At 38.6% G+C, this 17,028-nt stretch overlaps 1 protein-coding gene across 11 annotated transcripts in view; it reads right to left on the reverse strand.

Annotated features, from left to right (window-relative positions):
• Positions 1–16,793, reverse strand: part of ZNF106 (zinc finger protein 106) — a 32,595-nt gene extending 15,802 nt beyond the window's left edge. For 2 of the 11 annotated variants that reach the window (XM_074149133.1, XM_074149130.1), the window contains exons 1-9: positions 16,740–16,793; positions 15,342–15,403; positions 9,910–10,107; positions 5,643–7,742; positions 4,263–4,887; positions 3,312–3,381; positions 1,593–1,747; positions 1,439–1,499; positions 785–1,126 (exon numbers count right to left, since the gene is read on the reverse strand). In XM_074149133.1, coding sequence (XP_074005234.1) covers positions 785–1,126; positions 1,439–1,499; positions 1,593–1,747; positions 3,312–3,381; positions 4,263–4,887; positions 5,643–7,742; positions 9,910–10,107; positions 15,342–15,403; positions 16,740–16,793 — 3,667 coding nt within the window. Of the gene's footprint in view, positions 1–784; positions 1,127–1,438; positions 1,500–1,592; positions 1,748–3,311; positions 3,382–4,241; positions 4,888–5,642; positions 7,743–9,909; positions 10,488–15,341; positions 15,404–16,739 lie in introns of those variants that run through there. The other 9 variants (XM_074149138.1, XM_074149136.1, XM_074149132.1 and 6 more) reach the window with 7 other exon arrangements.
• Between the last annotated feature and the right edge of the window lie 235 nt (positions 16,794–17,028).

The raw sequence follows: 17,028 nt of genomic DNA on the forward strand, positions 1-17,028 counted from the left end.
CAGGCTAAGAGCACAGGCAGCATCTCGCAGCTGTGTTTTCCACACCCTAAAATTCCCCAGTTGCATTTGCAATAACTATAAGCCAGAACTGGATGGTTCAAGTTCACTGCATTTATTGGGTGGGATCCCTAAACACGAATGAGAAGCTGGCTGGATTTGAAACATTTCCCTGCTTCAGTCCCTTAGAAACCAGCAACACTTAGACAAAGCTGTTGGACTGTTTAACACCCCACAGTACAAATCCGATGCTTCAGAATTACACATCCAACTAGATACAGCTTAAATGTGAACATCTTCATGGTTGGACTCGATGATCTCAAAGGTCCCTTTCTAACCACGAAGATTCTGTGATCTTGCCCCACACCTTCCTCAGATGGGAAGTTCCAGGATAAAACTAGAACCATGCTGAATACAAGCCAAAAATTACAGGGGAGGTTTTAAGGTCTGGGTTTTTTTTAATTAACTAATTTTTTCTGAGATGATGTAACCTGCAAATTCATGTTTGTTCTATTTTTAAAGAAAACTAGAAACCTGTAGGTGCAAATAATTACAATTTGCACGTGCTTAGCATTTTCAGAAACGAGGAAACCATTTGGATGTGTTGTGAAGAAAGTCCCAGTTTCTAAGATTAAGTTGACAAAGTCCTACAAAAGTTAATGGGGTTCACCCCTGCAAAAAAAGGCTGCAGATTTGAGACCCAACTTACATTCTTGCAGGGAAAAAAAAAAAAATTCCTGATTTTCTTAAAACTAGTTCTCTTAAAACAAAGAGAAGCCACACATACCATCCTTCTGCTCCACCTCTTCTGCCTGTGAAGCACTTGGAGAGCTCTGGAGTACGGAATTCACATTTTCTTCCGAGCCTTTTGGAGACACAGGTTCTCGTTTAACTTGTACTGAGGAGTCAGGAGGAGCGGTAGGTGTGATGCCAGAAGACTGGAATGGTGACGGTGTATTTACATGAACAGAAGCTCCCAGTGGAGGTACAGAAGAAGATAAAGTGTCCAAAAGGGGCAGGAAGGAGCCTGCAGGAATTAAGTCAGCTGCCATCTGAGATTTGCTATTTCTTCTCTCACTTAAGACACTGCAGGAAAGTTGCTCTGACAGTTCAGAAGGTTCATACGTTTCTAATAGCAAAAGAGGAGAGCAAACAAAATACAGAACAAAAGTGTTCATATTTTACAATAAAATTTAGTGATGCCAAGGGCTCATTTCTTGTGGACAGACATGGAAGAGAAAAATTGGTAAAAAAGCCACTAGGTGGCACTAGCAAAGGAGACAGATCACACTTGAACAACGCACACTTGAATATTGAAATCCTACAATTTTATTGCACATTTTAATCAAGTGAATTCAAGTTATATGGTATTTTTACAAGGTGATGATTTCAAAGAATATGAGTCAGTATTCCACTGTTGTAGTTTTATGGTATCTCATACCTTGTAGTCCCTGCAAGATCTGGATTCTCTGACTTCTCAGTGTACTCATTTCCATGGTTATCTGCAAAACAGTTGTGGTTTCAATCACACCTACTTAATGCAGTTTTTCAGGCTGTAACTTCTAGTTCACACAGTCTCAAAAGCCCACTGTTACCTGTTGCTTTAACACAAGGAACCGTTGAACCTCAACATAGGCAGCCTGCAGGGCAGCCCTGGCCTGCAAGAGACTGCTGTCCACGCTGTGCAGGGACTTGCTTAACTCTTCTTCCCTCAGCGAAATAGCCAACAACTGGTCTACCTGAGAGTGTTCTAAAAAAAGAAACAAAATGTAAAGTATAATTGCATATTACAATATGTTACACATGATATCTAAAATAAATACTACCACCTCAGAAAGTAAAAATCACATAAATTAGGCCAAGCATCAAGAGTGATAAAAGAAAAAGAATATCTATGCACAGAACAGTCACATGTACGTGAAAGAAGAGCAAAGTTGAGTATTACTCTTTGCAGGATCTCAGCCTTGACTCTAGTAACTTTTTTTCCATCATAGCTTTGCCAGCACTCTTCCACAAAGAGCTCTTGTTGAAGTACATGTGTACATAAAGTACAAATACATACTTTCCATTAATGTAATCAAAAAGGCAAAGGCAAGTTTAAGCTAAACAAGATTTAAATCATTCAGTTAATCCAGAGGCCAAGGAAAGGCAGCTTAAGAGAAAGAGAACCCAATGATTAAAAAATCACTTACTACCCAGGATGATTTTGGGCTGTGAGATTCATGTTTGCAATCTCTTCAAAAAGAGTCTTTGAGCACTGTACTCAGTAAAAGATCCTCCTATGCTCCTTTCTAAACCCCTCTGGCATTACAGACAGATTCTCCAAGCAAATTAAGTTTGAGCACTTAGTTTCACTCAGGTTGTACTTTCCTCTAGTAGATTCACTGAAATAGTGATGATGCTGAAGTAATGGGAAAGAGAGATTTTACTAAGTCAAAGGTGTCCTTATTCTGCATAAGGGACACTAGATGTTGAAGACAGAGGCTGATAAAAGACCCCACCTTTTCAATTAGTGAAATATTGGTTCCCACAAGAAGATCCATATTAATTGCCCTGCATTCCAAACAACTCTTAATAGAAATAAACAATTTTAAAAAGAGAAATGGAACATTTGACAGCTATCATCTGGACTCCAAAGCTCCCAGAGGGTGATGTAATGATTTAGTTCCCAATGAAAACATTCTCCCTAAAACACAGATGGCTAGTTTTGATTAGTGGTGATGTGGATGTGTTAAGACATGTTTGAAAAAAGACCTGTCTAATGTCAGAATAAGAGTTTTCTTTGGTCAGTAGCAGGAAGGAGTGAAGCATTCCACATTGACTTCCATTAAGGACAGGGAAGCAGGAGTCAAAAAATAAAAAGTATTGCTGATGATGTCAAAACCAGAACACAGCCCAAGCTATGCAGACTAGACGTTTTCTGGTAAGACCAGACAAAAGTAGAAAAGGAAAATTGCATGGCTGAATTAGAAGGTAGCAATGGGTCCTTTTCCCTTCAGAACTTCATCCGAAGAGGAAACAAACCTCTCTTCCCTGAATAGGGGAAAGCAAAGGCTCCAGCTGTGCAATTGGGAAAATGAACTTCAGGCAGAAAGAAGGCACAAAGTCTTCTCTTAGAAATAACTTCTGACAACTTAAGATGGGACTCTTCACTGAAGAATCTGTTGCAGACCCAAGAACAGTCCACTCCATGACCTTCAGTAAGAGCCCAAGAAGAACCAAAGTAACATTAAGGAACTACCATTTTAGCCAAGTCAAAATACTACTAGGTATTTATAACCTCTATACCAAATGCACATCTGTATGATACTCACCTTTTTTACCTTTGATTTTTCTTCTCTTATTCTTTCTTTCTAGACTAGGGATTTCAGGAGAAGATCCCTCCTGCAAGTAAAATAATTTATTAACAAAAGTTACAAGAGCAATTTTGCCTAAATTAAAGAAGTCAAACATTCACTGTCTTTTCAAGCATTACCTGTACCCACAGAGAGGAATATTCAAGTAATTTTGCACTTTTTTGGATAACTCGTCCTTTCCTCTGCCCTTAAAAGAGGGAGGGCAACAAAGCAAGTGCCATGTCTTCATATCAAGTAGGAAGAAATACTAAACAAGCCAACAGCCTTCTACCTCAGATGTTCAGGACTGCACTTGGGTCAGATTTTCTGCTCTACGATTTTATTTGAAGGTCTAGAGGATTAAATCAATGAGGAATTGAGGAATTAAAACTATCACTTTCTGCATATAACAAAACCATTTTGAGGACTTTGATGGGAAACTTTTTTTTTTTCTCCTTTGGGTAAGTCCAAGACAGAACAGCGAAACAAATTCACATTGAAGTATATAGTTTTGTAAAAAGGGTTGTCTTTCCTTGCTTGACCATAAAACCGGGAACATCTAAGGAAAATAAGTTTCTGCTACAGCTTAGCTTCCATTTAGGTTTTGAAACACCAAGACCTTTGCTACAACACAAAGTACTTCCACGAATATATTTTAATAGCTCTCATTTACCCACATAGCATGCCAGTTACCAAATCAAAACTCCTACTAATTAAAAAACGATTAAGTCCTGCACTAGGAAGGCAGAAATGGAAAAGATTCTTAAAGAAAATTAAGTCAAACAAGCAAATTAGTTTGAAGTTATCAATGTACAAGACAATCAAATGGAGAAAGTCCTCCTTGCAGAGATCATTTCAAAGCTGAATAATGATTGATAGGGGAAAAAAAAAATTTTAGCACATCAAAGCTGGACAAAATCGCACACTTACTCCAGTTGCTCTTCGTTTCTTTCCAATTCCTTGGCTGTCATTCTGCTCAGTACCAGATGTGCAGCTACTGTCTGTAGCTGCATCTATGTTATTAGACACTGCAAGAAGTGAAGCATTATTTGAAGCTGGACGATTTTCTTCTGAGATTTCTAGTACATTTTGTTTTTCAAGAAGGGGTGTTCTCTTCTCTGGGCTCTCCTGGTCTTGTTTGGTGAGGCCTGTGACCTCAGAAGTGGCCTGTAGGCTGTGTCTCCTTCCACTAGTCTCAGTTCTCTCAGACATAAACGGCGACAAAGGAAGAGAAGACGTCTTCCGTTTCAAGTCAACCTCAATGCCAGTGCTTGCCTCATACCCAGATGTTATGTGATGTGAGTGGCTGGCTGCAATTATTTGCCTTTGCCCACTTTCTTTTGTTTTGGCTTGTTCACTGAAGAAGCTATAAGCAGAAGGATTTCTGTCTGCAATGACACTGCTTTCAGAAAAGCTACGTTTTCTGGCTGAGCCAGGCACTGCTAAAGAAATTCCTTCCCACTGGAATCCTTCCAGAGTAGACAGGTCAGATTCTTCACCAAGTTCTAGACCCTCTTGCTCATTTTGAACAAGAGGCACCATTTCTATACCAAACCTTTAACAAGATAAAAAGAAAGATAAATACACATGTAACAAGCCAGCTAAAACTACAAAAAAAGCCTCCCCCTTCCCCAAATGCACCTTACTGTTTTAAGAGATCTGGCGACTCATGATCATGAGATTTAGTGGTTAAGAACCGACAGCATGATTTCAGAAATCACGTTATTGTAATTATTCCAAACCAAGTTTGGAATAAGAACACGTAACATCTTTTCAAAGCGCTTCAAAAACTTCAGGTTTATAAAAAGTTTCAAGAGTGAAGTATTTTCTTACTCTAAACACAAAACCAAGCTGTGAACCAAATTAAAAGATTAACATATGAAGAAGCAGCATTTATTCTGCTTGCAGCAATGCAGGCACTTCTTACAGTCCTGAATAAATGAAGAAATAAACAACTGTCATGGCATTGTTCACATCTTGATTTGATTTTTATGTTCTCCCACTTACTAGAACTTGAAAAGCAAATATATTGCTAGTGTCCATATTCAGATACTGAGCAACAATTTTGAATCTATTAGAATCTTTTCTAAGCAGCAGACTACTATTACTTATCTACGGATAGAAAGCCAATGCAGCAAGCAATCAAAAAATCCCAAAATTATTTATATACACAAAAGATCATGGTATAGCAAGCTTCATTCCGAAGTCTTAGTTTTAGGATTCTGGAATTCATTTCAGATTTGGAGAAAAACAACCCTCCCCCCTCAACACACAAACACAAAGGCATGGTTAGATCTGAAAGCTACCAACCTTGGTAAACCTTTGCCAAGTTCCTGTTTCTTCTTGGTTACTTGCTGGATGACTTGATCCCAGTTTACATTTCGCCGGGAAGCACTAAGAATCTGCCTGAGGGTGGGTTTAAGCCCCGACTCCTTCTCAGTCTCACTTTTCCGATGGCCACTTACATTCCGAATGCGCCGTGCATTATTGAGATTGGGCTCTGGAAGATGTGTACCGACTTTGCTCTTCAAACTAATGTGTCTTGTCAGGTCTCTTTGCAGAGAGGCAGGGAGGCCAAGTTTGCTTAAATCAGGAAGAAGAACGCCTAGTGACTGGCTTCCTCCTTTTTGCAGCTCAGGATCTGAAGGATTTTCAAAACCTTCCATTTCAAAGTGATCACGTGACTTGACATGCTCTTCATCCCCTTCTCCATCCTGTGAGGAGATCTTCAAATCCACATGCAAATGGTCCTGACTGCTCGATGGAGAAGCTGTGGATTCCCTCTGAAATGTAGAATCTTTCAGATCAGTAGAAGCAATACTGGCAGGAGCCGGCTTTTCATCGTTTTCCTTTTCAGGGGTGGCAGGTTTACCTTCTGGAGTGTCACAGGGTAAACAAGGACTAACAGAAGAACCCAACTTTTCAACTTTTGTTTCTGACTTTTCACTTCCTGCTAAATCATCATCACTCACATCTTCTAACGAATCTAATCTGAACTCGTTCTTTGGCAATACTTCCCCAGTTTCTTCCTTTTTCTGGTCACTTGTATCCTTGCAAGATCTCAAGGGAGCATTTTGTAAGGAATGGTTGGACTGAACATCTTTGGGGTTTTGCTCTGCATCACTTAAGCTATTAACAGGCTCTCCAAGATTGCTACCAAGCACATCTTTGTTGTCTTGTAAGTTACCAGCACATGCACCATGCAGCTTCGACGAATAAGAGGAGAAACCGTTTGTTTCCAAATTCAGTGCATTCAAATGATTCTGCTCTTCACCACTAGCTGAGAATAGCAGAAGCTTGACATTTTTTAAGAGACTGTTTGTATCTTGCTTTGGGGAAGATAACTTTCTATCTGTGATATTCAGAAGAGGGGATTTCAGTGATGGCATCCTATTACTTCTGCCATCATCTTTGTCAGGCTTTTCAGCACTGGAACAGTCTTTCATTACCTTGGAAGAATCAAGGTGATCTGAGGTTACATTAGAAGGGGGAGATGCTTCCCATTTTTTAGGTTTTGAAAGGCTAACATTGGCTTCACAGGTTTTTCCTTTCATTGATGAATCAATAAGAGGCATAAATACAGAATCCATTTTATCTGGATTTTTAGAAACATTATCTTCAGACCATGGTTGCTGCTCTGCAGCTTTCTGGGATGGGTAGGGAGTCCAGCGATGTATTTTATCTCTGGAAGGACTGCCACTTTTTCCACTGGCTCTTGAAGTTTTGCTTTCTTGTTGCTTCGATGTACAAAAATCCAATGCCCCCTCAGAAGGAAGTTTATCACTAGTGAAATCAAGTGAGTCACTCCTATTTTTTCGATCTCTGTATGACAGAACATCAATATCTTTCTCCTGCCGCTGCCATGCATACCTTTCCTTATTATATTTAATTGGCTCTGATGAATATGTATCTCCTGAGCTTCCAAAATTCCAGCCATTTGCACCATGAGGACTAGATTTCCAGTTTCCTCCATAACTCTTGGAATTCCAACTGGAAAAATGACCAGTTCCTTCTGAGTGCCAAGTAGAATTTCTCTCCCTGGCACTGTGATGCCAATTTGATGTTCCTCCTCCCCGCCCACTTGGATGCCAAACATTTCCAGAATTCCCATAGTTATGCCGATTTGAAGAGCCTCCTGAAACATTTTGGTGCCACCCAGAGCGTCCCCTTGGGCCACCTGAATGTCTGCTTATATTAAGGTTCCTCTGAGAGTGTGAAAATTTGCCTTGTCTAGAACTAATATAATCATCCTTTTCCCACTTCCAGTCCCTTTGTGATGCATTATGATGATGCCACGATGACTGATCATAAGCTTCTCTTTCTTTGTAAGTAGCTCTTTCTTCTCGCCTTCTCTGTGATCTCCTATCGTCACATTCCAGTTCTTGGTTTGCACAGCTTGGTTCAGCTTGCCTACAAAACAATTGAGAAAAACCTAAATTCTGATGCCGTTCTACTGAAACCAAAGAGCATGTAAGCCTTATGCATTTTATTTGCACTGGGAAGAAAACATTTCTTCCTTTAAATAAAAAGAAACAGAGATAACTTATTTAGCTGCTTTACTGTTCAGGCTTCTGTAGTATTTGACTTTCAAAACTAGTGTTGTACCTTTATTTCAAAATTGCTCACACAAGAACAACTGATTTGGTGCAGGAACAGCTCAATAGACTAATTCTTAAATATTTCTGTTTAACTCAGAAAAGAATATTCATTTCTATTTACTAGTTATTGGGCTAATAAGAAACAAAAAGAAAGCTTCTTTCTGTTGTATAATCTTTGTAATTTGAGTAATCTTGATAGACGAAAAATTCTTTAGTAGTGAGATAATTATTTTTTCTGAAGACTATTCTTTTGGTGTTAGCTGGTTATTCTACTTATTGGAGAAAACAACTGAGAGCACATCTCAGTTTATAAAGCTTAAGTTAAAACACACGTAATACATCCACAGAAGCTGTACCTCAGAACAAAAAATATTTTGTCTTTGTTTTAACCAACAGACTCCAACAGCGTGCAATGCTGAGTCTGTCTGAGCCTCCCAGAACCACTATCTACTGCCCTTTGGATAGTACTTGTACTTGGCAACTTATTACAAACACGTGGTGAATTACCACATGTACATTTAAAGATAAATTCTACCTTAATGCCGACAGCTATTCCTGGGGTCAGCAGTCTAAATGTTCTAAGTAGTTCTACCAAAGGAGGAGTTTTAATAAAAGTTTTTCCAAAAACCGATTACAGAAATGCTTTTTTCTCACATTGCAGGAATACATTCCATTTAGATCCGTGGACAAGCAAGACAGCAAACTTTCACACTACTGTTCAATAGCAATTGATTTGAGTAAACCAAAAATTTATATTGTATCACCCTTTAAGTTTTCAACACATTCCAGTTTTGCTAAAAGATGCACAAATAATTACTCTCTAATGGGAAACAGCCCACTGCATAAGACAAAGTGAGCTCTAAGACAAGAATTCAAAGAAACAATGTCTAAGTGATACTGTTAAATTCTAGGAGCTGATTTAGCTAGATTATGATCTAATGGAAACAATTTTCTGTATTAGTAACTTAATCCATATACCTTCTTTTGTCCCCCCCCTCCAAACCAGCATCCAGCTGAGAGATTTTTTTAAAATTTTAGTTGCCTCAGAATACCACTGTACTGACAGCATTACTCTTTTACCATAAAAGCAGAAAAAGTGGCATTGTTGCTACCTACATTGACCAATATGAAACCACGACCATCATGCAGCGCAGGGACACCCCAGTATGACAGAATGGTGTCAAAATCAGATAATCTGCCCAGATTTGTGTACTTGGAGGTGTTGACTGAAGTATCTAGCCACAGCAAGCAAGAGCTTCTTTCATAAAAATCATATGCCTCTAATACCATTGCCATGCAGTAAATCTATTCAAACAATTTATTCCCAGCTGGAACATCATTATTAGCAGCGCACGCTTGCAGAGTCACATGGAAGATAAAAGGCATTACTTGTTACTCTCTGCAGCGTTCCATTTCACAGTGAGCCACTAGAACTATGTTTAGCTAAAGGTAAGCAGCAAGATAAAGCAGGGAGGAAATTTCATTCAAGGATTATGGGATTTCAGTGTGACGTTGACAGAACAATCCAGTTCACTTTAAAACCAGACAGATTAAAGTTTTATAACAAAGCGTCTTCAGCAACAGCTTCTAAAAGCCAGCTTCCTATAGACACCTCATGCCCCAAATAATATTAGTACTACTGTCACATTTATTAAGCCTTTCAGTTAAATGGGTATCAAATATTAAAATAAAAACATTAGGACTCTCAAAACGCAAGATTCCACACTGGGGACTGTTTTTATCCATAATGGAGAATAGTTTGACTTCCTTACTAGCAGTAGATCAGCAGAACAAGAACATTCAGCAGAATCACATTTACATGTTGAAACTACAATATCTACATAGGTGTCTTGGATTGTTCTTGTAACAAGTACACTGGCTACAGGTGGTTTACAGTTCATGAGCACCTAAGCCTTAGGAGTGTATCCCAACTGTGTTAAAAGCAAATCTGTGACCTACGAGGAGAAAGGAAAACTCACCGGTTCTGTTCCCTCCTTTGCTTGATCAGTTGAATGAGTTCTTTGTCGAGGTATTCTTCTTCTGCCTCTTCTTTCCCTTCCTCTTTTCTGTCATGGGCATCAACATTGTCTTTGTGCAGCTGGCTGGAGATGTGCTTGGCATATGCTGACAAACCCACCAGTGTCACTCTGCACACCCGGCACTCATGGTTGCTGTCCCTAGGAAGAGAGGCAGAGGGTGGACTTTCAACTCTGCCAACAGGCATGGCAGGTAGCTCTGGTCTTACTTTGTTTCCTCTGAATGTGCTCACGTTCAAGGCAACTAGGTTTTGCTCAGTATATTTAAGTTACTTGAATTCTCTGGCTTTTTCTTTCAAGGTCTAGTTTTTTTGATGGTCAGTTTTTAGAAGATTTTTTTCCAACAATCAAGAGGTAAAAGACTTGGTAATAAAGCTGCATTAACTGGGGGGAGGAATTCTTCTTGAATTGTTGTACTCAAAATCTTTTCAGAGGAAACATAGTGAGCGAGGAGGCAGAGTGGAAGGCTTACAGAGCTAGCAGGAGCTGCTCTGAAGCCCATCCATGGTGCCAGCTGCACTGGGGAAGCCTGGTGACAGCTTCTACATTTAATCCTTGACTCGAGCCTTCCCCCAGTGAAATTTAGAAAAGGGAGGAGGCAGTACATGGATACAGCCAATCCTGACACAACATAACCTAAACCAGGACAGCTGAGACCGCTGCCTGGAATCCAAAGACTCCACAGCACAGCGAGTGATGGGAGGGTGTCTTCAGTTCACTGTACTTTATTTGGTTCAAGTGTGCATGAGGTCTGCCTTCTACTTTAGAGGCCTTATCTTAAAAAATACAGAAATTATTTCAGCTGGAGGAAGTGGACAGCTGTGTCAGACAAATGGCTTTACTCATGTTTCAGTGAATACTGGATTAAGGTTACAATTTTTTTTTACCTTTCTTTTTCAGTTCATATTTCTAAAAATACCTTATTTGTTCTCCTGACAAATCTTTTCAATACTCTACTGTTAAAGAAATACGTTGTTAATAACAAACCTAAACAAGCAAAATACGTTCACCAGTTAAAAAAAAAGTGAGGAAAAACTTAATGAGAGCGCAATCCACTGCAAATCACTCAGCAGGACCAAGTTAGGACCCGCTGCCTGACTCCACAAGGCTTTCTTCATAGAAGCAGACCTGCATGCCCCCATGGCACACTTGAGACCAAAGTCTTGTAACAATAGCATTATAAGACACAGACATGACTGGGGTCAAAAAAAAAAGGGAACTGTAAAGGAAAAAGGCAGACATGAATCCCTGCTCCTCAGAGAAAAGTCAAAAAGTCAAAAATAAAATGAGAAAAAGATCAAAAGATGCACCTTCACTCAAGGTACTAAGCCAATATCCTTACTGGAGTGCTTAACGGAGTGTCAGCTGCCATCCTTTATTTATCCTGGAAATCTGTGGTTTCCCTAACACAGTTGAGATACTTAACCAATGCAGTCATTCAAGCACAGCTAGAGAGGGGTTTATTTCAAATAGAACAATTAATAAAAATTACACTTTTGTACATCTAATCTTTTTGTTTTTTGCAGCCTAACTAATTTCAGATGAAACGTAAATTTCATTTACCAAGTCAGTAGTTTACAAATTTAGCCTGTGTTTTCCAGAGAGGGGTGTACTTCACTTTGCACACTTCACACTCACTAATAGATATTCAAAGCTCAGACAGCCTATATATAGTATTTCATTAACCCAATAAAGATAACCAAATACAATCAGCAAATTTTCCTAGTGCTATCAGAACAATCCTCTCCAGACTCATAAATGGCATATCTACGCATTGCTAATAGGACTTATTTTTAACTTGTGTCATCACACAAGGCAAACTGCAAATAGGAAGCGGCTTCTTGCTGAAAAAGGTGCTCTTTTTACATAAAGTTCCACTTGAGTCATAGGGGCACTTAACGAGAAACATACCTCAGTGGTACTAATTAGATTTTAAGAGAACAATCCAAATCTTTCAGAAGACCCATCTTTCAATTCTTTCATAAAACTTTCATCATCCTCATATATAGACTTTATAATAAATAAATGTAAGTTTTGCATACTTTGGACAAAGCCAGGGAGTTAGCAGCCAGCCTAAGGACAAAGAACTTGTTTCTACAGCTTCTGCCTTAGGAGTTAGTAGTTACTAAGCTGCAGTTCTTGTACCAACTGATACTCTGGAAAGAAAAGAAGACCTGAGCGGGTAGTGACTGGAACTCTCTGTCCTGCTCTTAACCTATGTGAACCTGAAGAAAAAACCAACACACTTTTCCTACTCAAACAACTGCTTTAATTGAATTGGCTAGGAGTTCAGATAGAATTACAGGAATTTTGATTTCCTCCACTTCTTTCTTTCCTCTAACCCCATTAATATCAGCCAGAACTGGGCACACTCCAGGACACACACTGATCATGTCTACACATTTCCTCACCATACAGGAATACCACACAATCTTAGCCATCAACACGAAGGCCAAAAGCAGTTTGAAATAACAGGTATTCTCTGTATGAAAACATCCAAGAGCTTTATTGACTGGATGTGTACTGCAGATGGCAGACTCAATATCCCTTGTACAAGAGCAATATTTCACTTTCAATTTAAAAAGAAACAAGACAAAAGAACCACTAAAGCTTTGTACTTGACTCCTTTTATATCACATGGGGCAAGATTTCAAGAAGAGAAGAGTCTCAAAATGTTTCAGAAAATTATTCTAGCCCTTGAGATTACTAAATTAAGCTTAGAAGGAGAAAAGTGTGAAACAACGCGTGCAATTCCTTTACCTTTTCCCTACAGGAAGTCTAGAAAGTGACTTCTACTTGAATGTCAAATTTGAAGGCAGTGAGATGGTGATACAACACTCTTAAGTGGTATTATCCTCTGTTGCACAATTCAACCACACTCACAAGGCTGTTGCTTGTGCTTATTTTCTACTTGGAGCACCTTTTGCTTTGTAAGGCTGTAAGACTCCTAAAAGACCTCTACTACACTCAAATGGGAGGAAGAAGCAGCACAGGCACAGAGAACAAGGCTGCTGCTGCACACTGAAAAATGAAGTTCATTATTGATTTTGAGAACAAACATCTTCCATACATTCTTCTGAAAGAATGAAGACAGTTACCTTAATAATAGAAAATGTAATGCTGAGGAAACAAATTTAATTTAATTTCAGTATTATGGAAATGGAAAACCAAGAACTGCCATTTTAGACACAACATATAACTTCTAGAAATTGTTACCTTCAAGAGTCATGAACTAAAAAAATATTACCTTAGAAGGCCAAAAATAAGATGGAAAAATATGTGAAACTGTAAGCTGTAATCCACACCACTTTCTGTGGTGAGAAAGAATCTCAGAACCACTGTCAGCAGAAGAAAGTCCAGAACAGGAAGGCTGTACAAGTTAGCCGACCAGAAGCCCTACGGCAGTGTTTAGTGCTGAGGACGTTCTGGTTTCTGAGCAATCCCTTCCCAGCTGTTCAGTAACAGAACAAATCCTTTTCACGCCCAACGGGACAGATACCGAATAGCATGATACGCTTGATTCCAGACACAGTGTCAGAATGTTCCTAGCTCCCAAGACCCCATTGTGTGAGGGACTGCAGAGAAGAAAACAAAATTATCTAGGTTTTTTTGGTTTTGTTTTCGTTTCTTTTTAAGTAAGTAGCTGAATTCAGAACAACAACAAAAAATCCTAAGAAGGATAGGGCTGATCAAGGGATGGCCATGGCAAAGGAAAGAAAGAAGAGGATGGGGAATGTGAGGAATTTATCATTTTTATGCCCTCCCTCTTTACTACAAAGTAATTTTTATTTGAAAAAAAAAAAAAAAGAAATAGCTTCCAAGAAGCTGCTTTCATACGTTTCCAATGTGACAAATAACAACTTTTCTAATCTGGACAAGTTGAAGATTTTTTGAATCCCACTAAAACAAATTTAATTTCAAGAGGAAAAGATCATTTAATTTTCTTTCCAACATATTATAATCCTTTGATAGTCCACACAGCCCCAGCCGAAAGACAGGCTGATGACAGAAATTCTGAAGATGGAAGTTTCCCAATTTACTAACCTGTTGTGAAGCCCCGGAGAAATTAATCAAACATTAAATGGAAGTAGAAATCAGGCAACAGACGTTATTTGCTGACTGCACTTTGAAGTAAGCAGTATCTTTTTACTTATTGTCCTGCAATAAATGTTATTTTATATTTTAGAGAGACAATTTGAAATGTTAGCAGATATAAGTGGGCATACACATACGCTACAGATTTTCTGGAAGTCTTAACCTAAAAACATATTAGGTTGCTGATTTAGATGAACTACAGCCATACTTCACCATTATACACAACAGTAGCATAAAATACTATACAGCTGACTCAAGCAAGCGTCCTCAGCTATGGCACATATGTAATACAAGCTTGTACTCCAAATGTGGACGCTTTTCTGCAGCTGTACATGTCTGCTCCGTATATAAAAAGTTACTGAAGAGAAATAAACTGCAGAGTCCCTCTAGTTTTGAAACATTATAAAACAAAACAGTTTAGGAGTTCTACTAGAATTCAACCTGGCACAACTTAACTAGCATTAGTATCCCACATCTCCAAGAGTTAAAAGAGGATCGCTTCTTAGTCCTTTACAAGGTGTTTAAAAGGGATTTGCCATTTCCATATAAAGTTTGTGCTGCAAGATGATTAAAAATTAGTCCGTAAGTCAAATACTTAAGTGCAGACTATCTGATCTCTCTGGCTACCTCAAAGCACATACACCTGAAAGCACTTCTAAGTGCACTCTGGTTACAACCTGATTCCATATTATCACGATATCTGAACACCCCTTAACTCCCTCCTCCTGCTTTCCACACGTTCTAAATAAAACCAAGGAAGGAAAACATCATCCACCATGGTTAGGTCCCTTAACCAAGAATCTGGACCACGGTGGCAGAGGAAGAGGCAGTCACTCAAGCAGATGCAAACTTCACATCCAAGACATCAGCCTTCTCAGAGTGGTCTGAAAGATCAACAGTTGTCTCTGTATCACTGAAAACTTTTAAAAATCATTTTAAAAAGGAAAAAAATAGTATTCACAATTCTGCCGAAGGCAGAATACTCGTGCTTCCAAGAAACCCAGCATGAAACTGCCAAGACCTAAAAAACATGGGTTTTCATTTTCTTTCCTGTATTTCTTGGACTGCAGTGAAATCTTTTTTCCATATCACTGGTTGCCTCCTCAGTTTTCGACATGAAGAGAACATGTTCATTGTCAGCTTTATCACAAGGCATGCAACTAAGTGATGCATAAAAATAAATTGTGTAATTCAGCTTGTATGGGAAATAGGAGATGAATACTTCCAGAGTGTGACATACAAACTGCATAGAGAGGAAGGATGCAAGATTGTTCTCATACCTTCCCTTCAGGTTTTCAAGTTCTCTGTGGTGAAGCATGCTTCTCATGTGTTCTTCCATCTCCTTCAACATGGGGAAAAAAGTAAAATTGGTCAAAACAAAACGGTGTATTGTATTTGAAAAGCTCACTTTTGAGAACTCTCCTGCCTTGCAGGAACATGTATTCTACTCCTGTAGGGCTGTAGCAGTTGCCATTCCCGTTTCTATGACCATGAAAACACAAGTAGTCAGACTCTCAGGAAGTCATATAATGTTACCTCTCCTGAGGAAGGACGCACATGAATCATTACAATTCAACAGAAGGGGAGCAGAATTCCAGGAGACAAACAGGAGTGCATGTACCAAAGGTTATTAGACTGATTTTTGACAAATTACTGTTGATCACATTTTTTATTAAAAGTCTCATTGATACCACTCTCCAGAATCATAGTAATCAAAACACTGTTTGCCTGTGCAATCTCAGCAGTCTCACTGTATTTGTATAATGACACAGCTGTAGTTTCATCATCACATACTATTTTACTCTGCCAGATGCACTGCAGAAACTGAGATGTGCATACGACGTCAGCTTGTTGTTTACAGCAACCTTAATCCATGAACTGCAGTGGTAGTATAACTAATTGTCAATGAAAGAGAGCTGCTGGAAGAGAAAGAATGTTCATAATTCAGCAAAAGGAAGCAGTTCAGAAGATTTAACTTTCTCTTGGCGTTTGTGCCAGAGTGTTTGGAAATCTTCAAAGAACAGATACTAATCATTATCCTCTTCAGTCCTTGCAATCCCATCTGCAAAGGGAAAGCAACATCTTCGACCTTGAAGAGTTGCATGAACTAATACATTGGTATTTGCAAGATATCCATGTGCCATGCGCCTAAGCAATATATGAAGGTCCATTAAGAAACAGTTTTCAGTGCAGGTTTTGCATGATATGCAGTATACACAAGACAACACACCAAATTTATGCATTAATGAAAACACATGCTGTGCTGTGTAATTCCACATTCTCCTTCCATATGGAAACACAGATCTCCCAAAAGGAAAAAAAAAAAAAAGTGCATTACAGTACTCTTAACATAGCACAGTTTATAGCCAAATGAGTTTTGAGTGCTTTTCACTTTATTATCTTTATACAACAAGATTAAAAAAAAAATAAAAATCAAAGACCAATATTTTTAACATTCAGAATCCAGCACACTGCACAGCTCATTTCAAGAAAGACACTCTAAAACACATGCAAATATATTATTTCATTTGTAATGGACCTACGTCAATAATATTCCTGTTAGAGGGAAAAATCCTCCTACTTTGCATAATTTAAAAATGGAAGCATTTCTTACACACATTTCATATTACACCTTCATACTTGTATCTACCGATAGATGTAAAGCATTAATTATTTACCTTTTTTGAGTTGTACCCAATGTGACATAATATGCATTTTCGCTCTCGAACCATGCTTAATATTCTGGAAAGATCTTATCCCATACCTGCAAATAAAAATACTTTAAAAAGAACCAACATTCAGGATTACTTTTTTTTTTTCATTAATCTCTTTTAGCAAGGAAAGTAAAAATAAGTTACTATTCATGAAAACACTTGTGCTGAGTTTAAAAGAACACAAACCCCTTGCGCATAATCAATATTCTTCACAAAAAGATCAGGTAGTTTTGAATAGTCATCTAAAATAGCT

This window comes from Numenius arquata, chromosome 6 (assembly GCF_964106895.1).
Source record: "Numenius arquata chromosome 6, bNumArq3.hap1.1, whole genome shotgun sequence".
Classification (NCBI taxonomy): Eukaryota; Metazoa; Chordata; class Aves; order Charadriiformes; family Scolopacidae; genus Numenius; species Numenius arquata.